Source organism: Protopterus annectens, chromosome 8.part0 (genome assembly GCF_019279795.1).
Source record: "Protopterus annectens isolate FY-2018-M chromosome 8.part0, PAN1.0, whole genome shotgun sequence".
Lineage (NCBI taxonomy): Eukaryota > Metazoa > Chordata > Ceratodontiformes > Protopteridae > Protopterus > Protopterus annectens.
In genome coordinates, this window is record NC_056741.1 from 1,447,169,278 (window position 1) to 1,447,187,568 (window position 18,291).

Consider the following 18,291-nt stretch of genomic DNA (forward strand, 5'->3'; position numbering starts at 1 on the left):
TACAGCAAACTAAATTAATTTTTAAAAGGTCATTGAATAACTGAAAAACAGGGATAAGGATTAGAGAAGAGAGAGAGAGAGCCAACTGGTAGACCAGATAAATTGTATACTACTCTAATACTGTATGTATGTATTTATGTATGTGTTGTACATTCATCTTTTGAAACTAAACTTCAAACTGCTGCTTTATATCAAGCACTTTATTTTAGTGTACCTGTAGCCAGTAACTAGCTTTTGTGAATGCTAATGGGTGTAGTGTTGGCGGTGGATTGATATGCCTGGTTGCAGCTTTAGTAGTTAAACAGATTTTGAAATGTAAAAGGAAAACTGCAGCTACAGTAACATTGAATTTCATATTTGAGACTGCATTGTCAAATTGAAATCTCTTGGGATTTAAAGGGTAATCACACTGTAGAATAAAAATAGTACAGTTTTTTAAGAAATATGTCTGAAGTGCAGTAGTGTTCTCTGTTGTGTCTGAACAAGTGTGAGGATAATTAGGCACTTAGCTGTGCCTTGTCTAACCACTCCCTCTAATGTGTATGAACTACACAGATAACAAGTTGGCTTATGTATGGTACTGCATCCGTGGCTTAGCTGTAACAAGCACTAACAACACTGGCAAATGTTGTTATAGTCCTGTAGCTTATAAACTTGTTACAAAGACTCATTCTGAACCTTCACATCATACCCACTGCTGTTTGTAGCACAGTCATTGTTAATGAACACTTGAGTCAAAGCTGTAGCAGTGTGCAAATGAACAGATACATACTTGGTAATGATAGTGTTTAAGAACTTTGTGGCTTGTAGTTGTACAGTAATTATTGCTGATTAGATAAAGATGCCAGATTTTGTGACATACTAATTATTATTTTATGTTTAACAGCTAAAGCGCCATTGCAGAAAGAGAGTAAGGGCATCATCATTGTCGTTGTCATTGTCTGCATTCTTGTTTTTGCCATTCTGGGTGCTGTACTGTATTTCCTGTACAAGAAAGGCAAAATCCCATGTGGTCGCTCAGGGAAAAAAGACATGTAAGTATAGCACAATACTCTTAAGATCCCATTCTATAAAATACATAGCAAACATTTTCAGTTGATTTGTAGTATCACTTATAGTGTAAGGTCATTAGTTACAGTTTCTGCATGGAAGTTGTAAATTGTTTGCACAGACACTATAAGATAATGCTCAACTTAAACTTTGGTCTCTGTAGTCTTTACAAAGTAGCTATACATTAATCTTATTAGCTGAAGACTTTATATTTTGATTTAACAGAATACTGTGCTGTTTTTACCTTTAAGCTTCCATTTTGACTCCACTCTTTGTACTGTATTCTTTGCTAACAAAAACCCACTGCTGTTTCTTCCTGCAACACAAAGTGGAAACACCGTGCTTTCAGTGTCATCCTTCTCTTCTGTCCTGATTTCTATCAGGATTGTTTTTCTCCTTTAAAGTGTCAGAATTCATCTGTTGTCCTGACTTACCAAGCACACTAAAATACTAAATGTGTAAATTCCATTGTCTATATAGCCAGCTCTGGCATGGATCTCAGATATGAAACAATGTAAAACCTTTTTTCTTACCTCCTTCTGAACACACACTTTCTCCTGTGTCTGTTGTGCATCTGAGTATTGGTATAGTCTGCTGTTTTTGCCTTTGAGCTTTTAAAATCTTAAGTACAATCTGTCTTCTATTCCCACATCTGAACTTTGATAATGTGCTCTGTCCTCTGTGAAATTCTGCAGTTGGTGCAGTCCCTTGTATGTGTCTATGTCTCTCTCCTTTTCTTCCATCACTGAAATGGAATGTTGTTTTCATTCCTTAACATACACTCTGCTATGTCCACATCTGCCCACCATTGGAGTGAGGTAGTGTGCTGTCATTCTCTCTGTCCCATTGCCTGTCTCCTGTTTCCATCTTTAAAGTGGGGTAGATATCTATTACATCTCCCCACATCAAAAGCAGGACTGCTTGCTGCACTTTTCTATCCTTCTATGAAAAGGAATAGTGTACTGTAATCTTTCAGCATCTAAAGTGGGGACCTGCTTTTTCGCTCGCCAGCTCTAAAATAAGACACCCTAATCTTGCTTACACAACAAGTGTATCTAGGTTGAGACATAATGGTGCTGTGTGATAATTTGCTAAAGTAAATTGATGTGTCAATGCAAAAACAGAGAAGTGATGCTCTTCTTTAGTGGTGATGCTTCTTTACACACACACACACACCTTGTCTGTTCTTTGCCATGCCTACAAGAACTGGTCAGCACAGTAGCTGTAACATCCAGCACTGTGAATTATTTTATTTATACTGGCATTTCTTTTGTATGCATTATGTACACCTGGCCTTAGGAGGTCAGAGTAATCCCTAGAGTACCTGCAAGACATGCTGAGCATTTCCAGATTGAGTACTAACTTGACTCTGTGGTACGATCAGTGGAAAGGGAAAGCAAAGTCTGCATTAGATGGGCTACTGCCACCACATAAGCACAAGAATGTTGGGTTTTCTAGGATGAAAAGGAGAGATAAGTCAGCTTGTTTGTTTGGTCACCCTGGTACTTTATGGTGTGGTGACTTTAATGTTATAGCTAGCATTTTGATATTGACTTTTGTTTTGCAAAGCCTTTCCCACTGTAGCATAAGCTGTTTTAACTGTCAGTCATAGATTCAGTCTAATACTGCAAGGTCAATAACCTGTCTTCACAGATTTTCTTTCCTGTTAGCCTTCACAGCCACAGGAAATTATTCAAGAAGTGCTAGGGTGTTGATGGTCAGAGGGTAGAACTCAGCAAGTCCCAGACAGAAGCTTGTTTGTGTTCCTGTGTGGTGAAAGAATGGGAGATTTCAAAGCAACGCCTGCTGTGGATAAAGTCAAAAGTTACAAAAGTACTAGGATTTGGAAGAATGCAGACCATTGCCTTGGCAGTTTTGTGTCAGGTAGATAAATTCAACTTAGTTTGGCTTGTCTATCTAACATAAGTACCTTACAGTTGTGCCCTTCCTTTACTTGGACATACTAATCTGGAAATGTCTAAGATAAGCAGCATCGGGCACCATTTTACATCAATGACCTTGATGGGCATTTTATGTACATAATGTCTCTTTAACTTTGGAGATGGGGTGGTCTGATCAGATCATGCAGTGTTCTGAGCTGCACTGACTTTGTCAAAAACATGATGATTAGTTTTTCATATCAAGTTTTTTATATAAATTTCCAAATTTTAAAAAGCTTTAGTGCCCCCACAGAACCTTAGTGGCCACAGACTTTGTTGGTGGGTAGCACCCCTTGCTTTGTGTACTTGGAATGTCACCACTTCAGAAGAATAACAGAGCCTTGTCTTAGAAATGTGAAATATGGTTATTTAAATTTTAGCAAAATAATTAGCTGAACACTTTTCCATCCTCTAACAGCACAAAGACAAATGGAAGCAAAGATGATATTGTAGTAGAAATGAAGACCGACAAAACAGCTGAACAAACAGGGCTTCTTCAAGGAATGAATGGAGAAAAGAAGCCTGTTGGTGACCAGGTGGGTTGCAAAATAAAAACAATGCATTAGAGGTAAGACAAAGCTACATTATGTATCCCGACAGAAGGGACTGAAGGAGTAAAAAGATGAGCCTATTGCCAGTTTCCTTAATTCCTACCTAAAGTGAATCCTGCAGTAAGAAGTTTGACCCAAAAAGCTTTGAACTACCTTGGAGTCTGTGAGTCTATGCCTTTACTAACAGTGTTAAGTCCTACAAAAAGAAGATGGGACTGGGGTAATTGTGAGATCTCCCATGCTGTGAGCCTTTATACTATGACCTTCCGTGACTCCGTCTGGTGAAGGTTGTGACTGCAGTAGCTCCCTCCCTCTGTGTACATTCTGTGTGTCATTCTTTTTGACAGATGTCCCCATAGATGCTTTGACCTTAGTCATACAGCTACTGTGTTGGTGTGACGTTCATCTCTCTGTCCTGCCACTTCAGATAGGCTTTTTCATCTTTACCAACATGGACAGTTATTGGAATCAGCTTAATTATGAACTCCCTCACAGGTCACAGTCATTGCAGTCTTTATTTATTTATTTTGCTGCCGACCCCACTTTGTTGACATCATGTGATTAGAACTTCATTAAATATCCATTATTAGTTCTCCTATGGGGGAAAGGGCTAAGAAGTAGTCACACTTATACTGTGGGGGTAAAGCCATCAATGGGAATAGATCTGTGAACATTAGTGGCTGTGGGAATTTCCGCTGAGTTCATTTGATCATCAAAAAAGAGTTTTCTCCCCAGGTTATTAGGTAGCAGGGAAGTGTCTACTTCTCTCCCTCATAAAAAATGAGAAAGAGGCTATGGCCATATGCATCCCAGCTCCCAGGCTGCTAAAGAAACATGGGTCTGCACTGACTTAGGCAGATTATTTCTTTCTGTACTAACAGGCATCATAATTGGTTCTTCTCTACAGCTGCCTACTTTGAATTCTGTTGGGGGAGGCGGGGGGTAGAACAGTTGTGAACCCCCCCCAATGGTAAATGCTTCTACTGAAGCTTTATTTACACTACTCTGTACTGGATGAGGATGGGACTAGCACACGTACACGTACACGTACACACACACACACACACACACACACACACACACACACACACACACACACACATGCCACCTGCTGGAAGAGATAGGGAACAACACTCCTTCCCACTGCTGTCATGTTAAGGTTTGTGCTATGTTCCCAGTAGCATGCAGCTGTGTTTATTTCATTTTACTAAATGATGAATATTTTTCATCATTAAAGTCCCAGTTGGATAATTGCTGTACACAGACAGTGAAAAAAATTGAATTGGTGACTGAGAGAGTGAGCTGGGGATGTAGCTGTAACTTTAATTCCTGGCTCACTGGCCCCCTATCCTGGGATTTGATCCACAAGGTATTCTTCTGCTACCACTACCAGCAACATTAACTTCACACTTTTAATGAGCTGAATAAACTCAATCTCACTGAGAAATTGTCTAATACATATATTTCTTTAGCAATAAGGTAGAGCACCTGAACAAAATGCGAAATAGCTGTAGTTGAAAACATGTTATTTTTCATAGATGAGTAATGGGTTAATATTCTGTTGACTTCAGTGTCCCACATCTTTCTTTCCTTGACAGTGCTGTGCATCACATACACACACACACACACACACATATATACATATATATATATATATATATATATATATATATATATATCCACATATGTAAAGAGCGAGAGACAGTTGGGGTGTCACTTCACCAGTGACAATTACCCAGAGCCAAGGTTTACACTGCCAGATGGCTAGCCCTGCCCCAGTAGTTCTTCACATCACACACTCGCATGCACACTCACTCCTATGGCCAATTTAGAGTGTCCAATCCACCCACTACATGTCTTTGTAATGTGGGAGGAAACCAGATCACCCAGAGGAAACCCATGCCAACACAGGGAGGAAATGCAGACTTGACACAGAAGGTATCCCTGTTGAAAACAAACTGGGGCATCTCTTGCTGTGAGGTGAAAATACTGTCTGCTGTGCTGCCCTACATATATATATATATATATATATATATATATATATATATATATATATATATATATATATATATATATATGTGTGTGTGTGTGTGTGTGTGTGTGTAATGTATGTGTATGTATGTATGTGTATATATTTACACATTCACTCTGCAAAAAAAAAAAAAAAAAGTGTTTCACTTCATCACCTGATAACGTGCCACGTCTGAAAGGCAGTGCATCCTGTAGTACAATGGTCACTCTTATAAGGTCAGAAACCTCAGAATACCACTCAACTGTCCAGGTTTTTGGAGAATGTCCAGATATTTGCTTCACATTTTTGGTTTGTTCCTCATAAAAGGTATGGTTTTCTGGCAAGTCACTGTGGATTGAAGTCACTAAATAATGGCATACATTTTTGTTTCAAACTTCATATCCTTCAGGCAATATATGCTAATAGAAATCCTATTATTCTAGCTGTTTCTAAGTTTAAAACAACAATATTTACAATCTGTCCCTAATTTTGGACCATTGTCTCCCCATTATTTTAGGCTTTGTCCAGACTTCTTGAGCTAAGAAGTTGAGAAGTATGAACCTCAGTATTTGTGGTAGAAGTGAATACAGTCCCTTGACTTCTTTCTATTCTTCTGCACTGGCCCCCTGACTCTTTTCATTGTAAGCTTGAATGAGGTCCAATACAAATCCTTCCCTAGGAATTTACTGCTAAAATGAGCTACATAAAGTGGATGATTAGGGACAATTATCATTTGAAAAAGTGGAAGAGTTAAGTGAACCGTAACTCTTCTTTTTGTCTCAGAACAGACACCTCCACAGTTGCCAGTAATGACAAACTCTTCACCGAAAAGTTGTTATTCTATTGTCACTCCTGTAATTTCTGTATCAGAAATCTCTGGATTCCTTTAACTTGCTGTTAGATCTGTCATGAACAGTGATATGTATGACAGACAGGCAACATTTAAAGCTTACTACTTTATTAATTATTCCTAAAGGCACTTTGAATTCTTGACAGTCAGCTACTTGTTTTGCATGGAACAACTTTAGTGCTGCCCTCCGTAATACAGACATACAACTGCACATTTACACACACATTTCTCACATGATGAGTTTGCTTTAAAACTGATTTAAGTACATTTATGCTTTTATTTTTTTTGCCATCAGTGTTTTTATCTTTGTGATGCACATTTCCAGTTAATTTCATCAGACAGAGAAACTCATCTACAAAACTGTTCTTAATCCCATAGAGTTAAGTTCTGCACTGTGAACATTTTAAAGTGCCCCACAAGGTGATTGAGTACACTCCTCCACTGATAGCAGTTTTTTTATCCAACTTCAAAGGTTGATCAGGCAACTGAAGGCATTCTTGAATAACCATGCTATGAAAGATCATGCTGTAACTCAGTGTCCCCGCTATAGTCTGAGCACTTTGCCTTATCCAACAGGAGGATGGTAAAGCCACAAATATCAAAACATGTTTTTCATTATGTGTTGATGTTCTCTACAGGACTACTGTCGTTTCATTAGTTTTAGTATTTTTTATAATTTGTTTTCTTCAAACTGGAGTTTGCAGTTGCCATACTGACAATTTTATTTTCTAGATGTTTCTTTATCCCACAGTGTGCTCTTGTGCTCTCATCAAAACTTTCTGGACCAAGGGAGTCCTGTAACTTCCTGCCTTTTTTGACAGTGTCTAGCAAGAATTATTTCCTTTTATTTGGTTTGCAGAGATCTCTCTAAATGTTTTTTTTTCAGATACAGTTGAGTGTTTGTCTTGAAACATTTGCATATGTTGGCTTAGTGGTAAGATATCTGCCTCAGTTGTCCAGGATCTTGGGATCAATCTTGACCTCTGCTGACAATCTGTGTTGAGTTTTGCAAGCATTCCTTTGCATTAGTGTTCTCCAAAAACTCAATTTCCTCAAAAAAAAAATATCCACATATCCTTAGGCCTCAGTAGTGGCTGAAAAGGGTCCTTAAAATGTAGTTGCATTTGCTTAAGCTGAGAACTGTAGCATGTATGCTAAGGACCCTCCTTAATGAGTTTTCAGTTGGGTATTACTTCACCACGGTATGAGTTTGGCAAATATTTTCAGCAAAATCGGGGACATCTGCACAGGTATGTTACACATGCTGTAAAATAACATAAATACCACATAACATGCTTCTCTGAAGCTCACCTGTTTTTTTTTATTATTATTTTTATGACACTGTTTAGATCTCAGTCTATGTTTTCATTGGTAAAGTCCTTCATTTAGTTTCCTAATCATCATAACAAGTATCTGTATGGCAATCAAGTTCCCAGCCAATATCCACAATGGTTTTGTTTGTATTGTCTTTAGGAAGAGCATGACACTGATTAACTGCGTCAGGTGTTTCTAAACATCACCTCCTTAAGAATGGCATAAGTGTGGCCAACACAGGCTGGTCAAGCAGTTCTGTAAAGGAACGCATCATCTGCATACCCTGTTGAAGTCCCCATTCTCCCCGTGGGACCTAAACATAATGGTTGACAGGATTACCCACTGGTCATTTGAGCCTGCTAGCTTTGAGGAGTTTATTTTAATTCATTGTACATGTTCTTGGTGGCCATCACTTCTGCACATCATATCTCTGAGGCTCATGCCACTATATGTAAGGAATCAGTCTGGTCTTCCACAAGAAACCCTCATTTCATCCCAAAAGTAATTTCAGAGATTTTCCTGAACCAGTCCATTTATCTCACTGTTTCCTTGATGGCAGCAGAAACCAGGGATGAGAGTTTTTTTCACATTCTGAACAGGCACCAGCGATGCTGCTATTACTTGAGAAGTGCATATGATTTTAGTAGGATAGGCCAGATGTCCATCTCATTTGCTTGTGGAAGGAAGGGCTTGTCAACAGTGGCCAGCTCCATGTTTTAGGTACTACTTCTCTTGCACCTCCCTGACCATTGAGGCCTCCCATATGTTTTAGTGACCGGTTTTTTGCCCCCTATCCTGAAATGACCCAAGCTTTGCGTGCGGGAGTATGAGAGTAAAATTCCAGTGAGCCAAAAAGTGTGGGAAGTTCATTTTATTTTTTTCAGTAGTTGCCTAACCCCTCCCCTGACAGTTGACATTAGCTCGACAAGTCTTGCTCATCAGTGTTTATGCAGGCTTATATTCTGCTCACATGCAGTTGCAGTTATCTCACATTCATGACATGAATGATGCTAAGATGTCACCCTTGTTCCAGCTTACTGCATACCATGTGCCTGTTTCATAAAAATCTGTCAGTACTACAGTTGACCCAGTACATCTTCCTCATCCTGAGATGGGCAAGCAGGTACATGGTGCTCACGCTCACCTTTCTGTGCCAGCTCTTTCAACTCTCTAAACTGATCACTAATTAGTCATGTGTTATCCAGGTCGCAGTCAGGGCTTTATCCCTCTGCAGCATGGAGCTGGCATTACCGGCTGCATTTTTTTACAAAGCAGAGTGCCAAGTGTCCATCAGCAAACACTGTGACCAGAGCTCATACCACTAAAGGACTAGCTGCTTTCATTGCTTGCTTCAAGAATGGCTGTAAAGCAGATATTTGTGCTGTGGTCATTTGGCCTCAATACATACCTTTACCAAGAGTGGTTTCAAATGTGGCTTAATAAGTCAAGCTACCTTTGAAAAATCTATTCTCAAGACTCATTCATCTGACCTGCAGCCTAGCATAGTACTCTGGGTTGTTCCACCATTGTAATAATATTTGCCATTTACCCAAACTTAGTGCCTATTAGATGTGTAATGGAGTAGAAACTTGTATCATATCAACTCATCTAGTACAGGTCCCTCCTTGATGAGTTGTTAATACTCTCTTACCATCACCATACAGGTGAGGGCATCAAGACCAGCTGTTGACACTGGACATGTGTATATTAGTATATCACTTGTTTAATAATTTAGTGCTGGGCCTACATTGTTATGTCTTCATTTCCAGGGATATGCTCACTAGTGACAGGTGCACACTGGTGAGCTCCCAGTCAGTATGTTACATCACAGTTTGCATCACACAAGAATACAGACAGCCTAAATCGAGGAATTGGTGGAGAACTAACACCCAACATAGGCCCTATTAAGGAAGGAAAATCATGTATTTAAAATAATATGGTAAGAATGTTTGTTATTTCCAGGCCATACTTTCCAGAAGATGTTTAGTGTTGTTCATTTGTACCTGACAGTTCCTACTTAAAAATAACTTTGCAGTCTGTTCCTACATTTATGACTTTTTCAATCCTGTATCTGGATTATTAAAGCTAGAAACAGTGACCTAACTCTTTTTTGTAAGACTGTAATGTCACAGAAGTAGTGCTACTTCTCCTGTCATGTTCACTATTTAAGCAATAATGCCCAAGAGAGTCTGTGTTACTATGTACATAACACACACCCAGAGTTATTATGTGGTATGATGCCGTAGGCACCTGAAAGGGTATTATTTGGTCAATAATACCCACCCCAGAGGGCATTATTGCACTTAGAGAATGGGCTATCTGCTGAATTGTTTTTTTTTAATTACTGTATTATATTTTGAAATAAAACAGTTCCTCTTCCTAATTTTTCAAACTCACAGACATATACAGATACAGAAACATAGACACATAAATGCACACCAGTTACAGTCACTTTTTGAAGGAACATATCCTCAAATGTGTCCTTCAGTGCAATTATTAAAAAAAAAAAAAAAAAACAGAACTCAACATATTATGACCACCCATTTACTGTTCCTGATTTTACCTCATATTGCTTCTGTATCTTTATTTACAATGTCTGTATAAAAATAGAAAAAACACACAGAATTTAAACAAGTCAGTTCTGCTAGACATTAAAAATATAAACTGTTCACAATCTCTGTATACAGCAATCAGCACTGTCTCTGTGTGTCTTTCTCTCTGTGTCTCTCTCTTGATCGATTGCCTAAGCTGTCATGCATGCAAGCACACACACACATGCACTCATACACAAGCAAACAAATATGCAGTGGCGCACATGCTTTATTTCATTTTTTTTCTTTTTAACTTTTCATTTTATTTTACGTTTGATAAATAGCAAAGTGCTGTTCAGCAAGCATAAAAAATAGCAAATGTTAGCTTTTTCTCTGTCTGAGCTTCATGGCAGCTTAATATGCTGCTGTGAAGGTGCAGACTTGTTTTTCAGTGGGTATTACCTGTACATTAGCACACTCCTGAAGAGCTTTCATTCTCTAATCAGGGAAGTGATGTACAGGTTGAAAACTGCTTCAACAGGTACTATGAGCGGTTTACCGAACAACCAAGAGGCTCTCCCTAGGAGAGAAAGAGAAAGAAACGGAGGAAGGAGTGTTATTTCCAGTCCTGATCGAGGCGAAGGGAGCCAGAACATTGGCCCAAGCCACGGTGTGTTACAAGGGGATGTGGGGATTCCAACTATTTTTTCGGGGAATACGGAGGAGGATGCCTGCCCGCCTTCCACAGTGAACAGTAGCGATAATAGGGTGGTGAGGCGTAAAAACTTTGGAAACATACCTAGAAGTTACAGTAATGTTACAGCCAGTAACAGGACTGCAGGTAATTTAAATGGAGATAACGCTGTACATCTCAACCAACCTAATGTGGACTTTGAAAATGTTTACAATTTTAAGTACAATTTTAAAACTAAAAATGCATATAAAGTGCCTTTAAATGAAGTCAATTCAACTTTTAGATATAATTTGAGAGTGTTTGATGAAATGTTATTTAAATTTAAAAACCTAGAAATGGAAAATGCATATTTAAATGAATGTCTAAGTCTAAAAATTGTGCCTAAGGGTCTGAGGGTTTGCAGGTACCTGAATAAGGTCAGGGTAGGCAGTGAATTTCATGTTGAACTCTTGCATATTTTTGATGTGTGTGGGTTTGAAATTCTTAAAGCTATTATTAAAGAAAACATTAGGGTTATGGATGATTTAAATAAAAGAATAGAAGAGGTGAATGAATGCATTACTAAGGATTTACTTTTTTCAGTGGAAGACAACCAGGTTAAATATCAAAACACGCTGAGGAATATTGAGAAGAGTATGAATAGTATTTTTGAGAGGAAATGTAAAAAGCTTGACAGGGATATTATGGAGTATAAGGAAAAGATTAACTACCCAAAACCTAGGGATTTTTTTTCCACAAAAGTTTATTATTGTCTATAACCAGGAAAACTTGGATGAAGAGGACTATGTAGAAAGTGGGGAAAGGGATGTTAGTAGGGAGGAAAATGAATACCCAGAGTTGAGGAGATCTGAAAGAATTAAAAACTACTACCAGAGGAACCCACAAAAAAACTACCAGGGGGGGGGGGGTACAACACCAAAGGTACCAGAACAAGAGCAGGCCTTACAGAGAATGGTAGGGCGTTTAAGTGGGAGTGTTGAGGCCCCTCAGAGGGTAAAACAAATAGTTAAGGAGGGAATTGTGTGGAAATCAGAGAATTACAATATTTATAATTATAGTGGTGTAGAAATTTCTGATGTTCATTTCCAACTATTTACTAAGGGAATGAAATTTGTGCCCAATAGGCAGGCAGACTTGAATAAAGTGTTAATTGACCTTAAAATGTTTACAAGGAAGAAAAATCTTGAATTGATGTTCCATGAACAAAGGGACAACAGTAAGGTGCAGGGGAACCTTAGGAAAAGAAGTGTGTTTAATCCACCATTAAACCAGCAACTTAAGAATTTTGAAATAGTGATGGAGAGGAAATTAAGGAAAGTACTGATGGACAACAGGATAGGATATAATTTAACAAAGGAAGAGAATGAGTTATTGTTACAACTTTCCAGAGACCCTACCTTAAGAATATTGAAACCTGATAAAGGAGGGGGGACTATAATCATGGACCAAATGTTCTATGAGGCCAAAATGTTAGAACTATTAGGTAATGAAGAGCGATATGTGAGATCTTCCATAAATGAAATTAACATTGCAAACAGGAATGTTTATCTAAAACTGTATGATTTATTGCTAGAAGGGGTAATTGATTTGAGCACATTTAGATTTTTAAATGTGGAGAAACCTAAGGTCCCCAATATATTTGGAATACCCAAGGTTCATAAGGATGAGGAGAACCCACCCATGAGACCTATAGTCTCTTCAGAAGGATCTGTTATGGCCCCTATAGCCAAATGGTTAGATTGTAAGTTAAAGGGAGTAGTAAAGGAAGGGACAGGTGTTGTTAAGGACTCATGGGACTTACTTCGGAACATTAAGAAGGAATTTTTTGACAAAGGTTTAGTTTTTATAACCTTGGATATAGTGGACCTTTTTTCATCCATTCCATACAAAGAAGGTTTAGAATGGTTTGAGGAGGCATTGATTGATTATGGGAAATTTACACACAATGAATTTTGCCTAATATTAACATTAATGGATATTGTACTGAAAAGTAATTACCTACACTTTGAAGGTGAGTTTTTTAAGCAGACAAAAGGAATTGCTATGGGTGCAAATTGTGCACCCATATATGCCAACATAATTCTGGCAGCTTGGGAACAAAAATTTGTTTTGAACTCCCAGTTTAAAAGCTGCTGGAAAATGTACAAATGGTTCCTGGACGATATTTGTTTATTATGGGTAGGGTCGGATTTAGAGTTTGAAGCTTTTTTCCAGTACATTTCCCAAACTACAACCTTTCTGTCATTTACTTACTCAAAGAGTGTAGACTGTCTAAAATATCTGGATATTTTTGTGGGGAAAGGAGATGGGGAATTTTATTCAAAGGTATTTAGAAAGGATAATTATTCTAACTCCTTTTTAGCATATGAGAGTGCACATCCCCATCATCATAAAAAGGGAATAATTAAAGGACAGTTTGTTCGAGGTTGTCGAATGTCCTCTAGGGACAGTGACTTTGATGAAGAATGTAACAAACTGCATGTGATGTTTATGGATAGAGGTTACCCGAGCAGTTTAATTGGGGAAATTGAAAAAGAAGTTAGAAAAGGAAGACTGGACAAATATCATCCCATTTTAGGGAAGGATGAAGTTATTAAGGATGTGGATGAAACTGAAAAGGTTAGTTTTGAGGTGAAAAACAACTTTATATTTGGATTATAGTGGGCAGGCAAGAGTTATTAGAAGAATGATGGAAGAGGAATGGGCAAAGTTTAGTGAATTCTCTGATTTGGGAATTTTGTTTACACTGCCTCTTAAATGTACATTCAGAAAAGGAAAAAACTTGAAAAATTTCTTTGAAAGGAAAATTAAGGAAAACACAACTACCAGGGAGAGAAAGGGTATGTTTAAATGTGGGAGGTGCTCCCAGTGTTCATTTATTTGTAATAAGGACACAATGTATATAAAAAGTAGAGATATCCTAGTTCAGAGCAAACAATATGCTAACTGTCAGACCAAAGGTATAATTTATTTGAGTATATGTAAGAAATGTGATGCATTTTATGTGGGGAAGTCTGAAAGAAGACTAAGAAATAGAATTTATGAACATAATTATGAAATAAAGACAAAATGTATGAGTAATGCCCTATTTAAACACAAAACTAAATGTGAAGAAGCTGATTTTACTTTTTTTGTGCTGGAGATTGTAAATAAAGACATCCGGGGTGGACCCTGGGAAGACACCATCGAATATAAGGAGCTGCTTTGGCAACTCCAGCTAGAGGCTTATAATTCACCAGGGCTTAATAATTATGTGTCATTAGCCCCAGTATTAAAAATTAGGGCAGCAAAGCTTTGATAGGGGAATGGATACCCTATGTTCTAAAAACATATTAAAAGAAAATGCATAATTTCTGAAGTACAACTGGGCACAATATGTATTAAATTATTTTTGTGTATGTAGTGTTTTTAGGTGTTGAATATGAGACTGTTTTCTGACAATAAAAATGTTAAGAGGCATTATTTCAAGCACTTTAAAATTTTGAGTGAAATGTGGTTATTTGTACACTAGAGGGAGTAATGAATTTGATTTTTTATACATGAATTTTTATACATGAATTTTATATGTTTAATTTATTGAATTTTAAATAAAAGGTTCTGTTTTATGAATTAAGTATAGGGATGAAATGTAGTGGTAATGATAGCAAGGAATTAAAATGAAATGAGTTTGTTTTAATTTAACAATAAGAAGGCATTTTGATGAAGGTAGTAGTTTTAGTGGGATTGTGTCAGCAAAAATGTAATGAAGATTTTTGATTGTATTATGAGTTCCAATTACTCAATTAGTAAAAGTATTTAAGCTGAAGGGGAAGAGTAAGCATTATTCTTTTGCATCTGAGGAAGTGAGTCTAAACGAAAACGCAGGTGTGGAGACATAGCGTTTATGTTTTTGGAGCTGTTTTGTGGAATTTCGTGCTGTTGTGGTGTTCTGTGACATTCTCACTAATTAAGCTGTGAAAAGAAGAGGAGCCGTGTTTTTACTCCACTGGTACTACCTTGTTTTGCTTGATGTACAGGTTGCCCATTTCTCATGGTATGTAAAACATTATTTATTTGTTTGTTGCTTTTGATAACCGGGATAGTCTGAATGAGTACAAAGTCCATTTTCAGTGGAGGCCCGGGAAGAAATCTCTACAGATTTTACATAATAAATCAAATTAAGTCAATATCACATTAAAGGTCAGTTAAGATACAATAGAGTCACATACAACAGAGTAAGATACAGTACACAGTATGATACAACAGAGTAAAATACAGTACACAGTATGATACAACAGACTAAAATACAGTACATAGTATGATGTAATAGAGTAAGATACAATACATAGTATGATACAATAGAGTAAGATACAGTACATAGTATGATACATTAGAGTAGGATACAGTGCATAGTATGATGTAATAGAGTAAGATACAGTACATAGTATGATGTAATAGAGTAAGATACAGTACATAGTATGATACAATAGAGTAAGATACAGTACGTAGTATGATACATTAGAGTAAGATACAGTACACAGTATGATGTATTAGAGTAAGATACAGTACATAATATGATGTAATGGAATAGGATACAGTACATAGTATGATACAATGAAGTAAGATACAGTACATAGTATGATGTACTAGAGTAAGATACAGTATATAGTATGATGTAATAGAGTAAGATACAGTACATAGTATGATACATTACAGTATAATACAGTACATATTATGATATAATAGAGTAAGATACAGTACATATTATGATGTAATAGAGTAAGATACAGTACATAGTATGATGCAATAGAGTAAGATGCAGTATGTGGTATGATGTAATAGAGTAAGATGCAGTACATAATATGATACAATGAGTAAGATACAGTACATAGCATGATGTAATAGAGTAAGACACAGTACATAGTATGATATAATAGAGTAAGATACAGTACATAGTATGATACAATAGAGTAAGATACAGTACATAGTATGATACATTAGAGTAGGATACAGTGCATAGTATGATGTAATAGAGTAAGATACAGTACATAGTATGATGTAATAGAGTAAGATACAGTACATAGTATGATACATTAGAGTAAGGTGCAGTGCATAGTATGATGTAATAGAGTAAGATACAATACATAGTATGATACAATAGAGTAAGATACAGTACATAGTATGATACATTAGAGTAGGATACAGTACATAGTATGATGTAATGGAATAAGATACAGTACATAGTATGATACAATGAAGTAAGATACAGTACATAGTATGATGTAATAGAGTAAGATACAGTACAAAGTATGATACAATAGAGTAAGATACAGTACGTAGTATGATACATTAGAGTAAGATGCAGTACACAGTATGATGTATTAGAGTAAGATACAGTACATAATATGATGTAATGGAATAAGATACAGTACATAGTATGATACAATGAAGTAAGATACAGTACATAGTATGATGTACTAGAGTAAGATACAGTATATAGTATGATGTAATAGAGTAAGATACAGTACATATTATGATATAATAGAGTAAGATACAGTACATATTATGATGTAATAGAGTAAGATACAGTACATAGTATGATGCAATAGAGTAAGATGCAGTATGTGGTATGATGTAATAGAGTAAGATGCAGTACATAATATGATACAATAGAGTAAGATACAGTATATAGTATGATGTGACAGAGTAAGATACAGTACATAGTATGATACAATGAGTAAGATACAGTACATAGTATGATACAATGAGTAAGATACAGTACATAGCATGATGTAATAGAGTAAGACACAGTACATAGTATGATATAATAGAGTAAGATACAGTACATAACATGATACAATAAAGTAAGATACAGTACATAGTATGATACATTAGAGTAAGATACAGTACATAGTATGATACAATAGAGTAAGATACAGTACATAGTATGATGTAATAGAGTAAGGTACAGTATATAGTATGATGTAATAGAGTAAGATACAGTAGAGTAAGGTACAGTACATAGTATGATGTAATAGAGTAAGATACAGTACATAGTATGATACAATGAGTAAGATACAGTACATAGTATGATACATTAAAGATACAGTACATAGTATGATGTAATAGAGTTAGATACCGTACATAGTATGATACAATAGAGTAAGATACAGTACATAGTATGATACAATAGAGTAAGATACAGTACATAGTATGATGTAATAGAGTAAGATACAGTATATAGTATGATGTAATAAAGTAAGATACAATACAGAGTAAGATACAGTAGAGTAAGGTACAGTACATAGTATGATGTAATAGAGTAAGACACAGTACATAGTATGATACGAGTAAGATACAGTACATAGCATGATACATTAGAGTAAGATACAGTACATAGTATGATGCAATAGTTATTTATAGTACATAGTTTGATACATTAGAGTAAGATATAGTACATAGTATGATACAACAGAATAAGATACAATACATAGTATGATGCAATAGAGTAAGATACAGTACATAGTATGACATAATAGAGTAGGATACAGAACACAATGTACAGTAGTTTGCACAGTAAAGGAGGAGTAAGTGAATAATGTGACATTTCAGTGAAAACCAAAACAGTATGCAGAGAAATTACAGAAACAAGTACAAACATGAAATAAAGGGTTAATACTTAAATTGTGCTTTAAATGGATGTTGCATTATAGGAGTCAGTAAATGTCTTGCTTGCTGTGGCATTAAAGATCATGTAGTCCTTAACTGCTGTAACCTCAATAAGTCAAACAGCTCTGCTAATACTAGAACTAGAGAGCTAAACCTCTGCCAGCAAATAAGGAGAACACAATGGAGAGAAAGGTTCATCACCCAAGGGCTTCCCCTTCTCTGAGTAAATTTTCTCTGAATGTTAAACAATGTGATTCAGTATCTTCCTTCAGACTACACCTAGACAACTGGATGGCCACCCTTGTTTACCTCAGAAGTAATTGTCCTCCCTCATGACAGTGGGTGGTAGCAATGAATATATGGTCTTCAGACTAAATGGCCTTGAAACTCCTATGAAACATATGAAAATCAGATATGGTCTTACAGTGTAAAAAGACGATTTTGGTTTAATTCTTCAGCATTAGAAATACTGTACTGTTTTTCCTCATACACTTTATACAATACAGAAGCTTTTTTGGCAGTTTATTCTGTAAGATGCACTACAAAAATCTTGACATTCACATTTGCCTTTGTATCTAGTCTGTCTTTGGTATAAAGCTAATTGTAAATCAATATGCAGATGTTTCCAATGGCTTCCTCTCTCCAGTAGGTGGAACTACCTTCTTAATACTCTGACCTTTAAGGTACTGCCCGCTTCTGCCA

General features: G+C 36.5%; 1 protein-coding gene across 2 annotated transcripts in view; it reads left to right on the top strand.

Annotated features, from left to right (window-relative positions):
* The window catches only part of MCAM (melanoma cell adhesion molecule), a 508,421-nt gene that overhangs the window by 481,814 nt on the left and 8,316 nt on the right, over positions 1-18,291 (top strand). The window contains exons 14-15 of one of the 2 annotated variants that reach the window (XM_044081049.1): positions 887-1,034; positions 3,409-3,526. In XM_044081049.1, coding sequence (XP_043936984.1) covers positions 887-1,034; positions 3,409-3,526 — 266 coding nt within the window. The remainder of the gene's footprint in view (positions 1-886; positions 1,035-3,408; positions 3,527-18,291) is intronic. The other variant, XM_044081050.1, reaches the window with a different exon arrangement.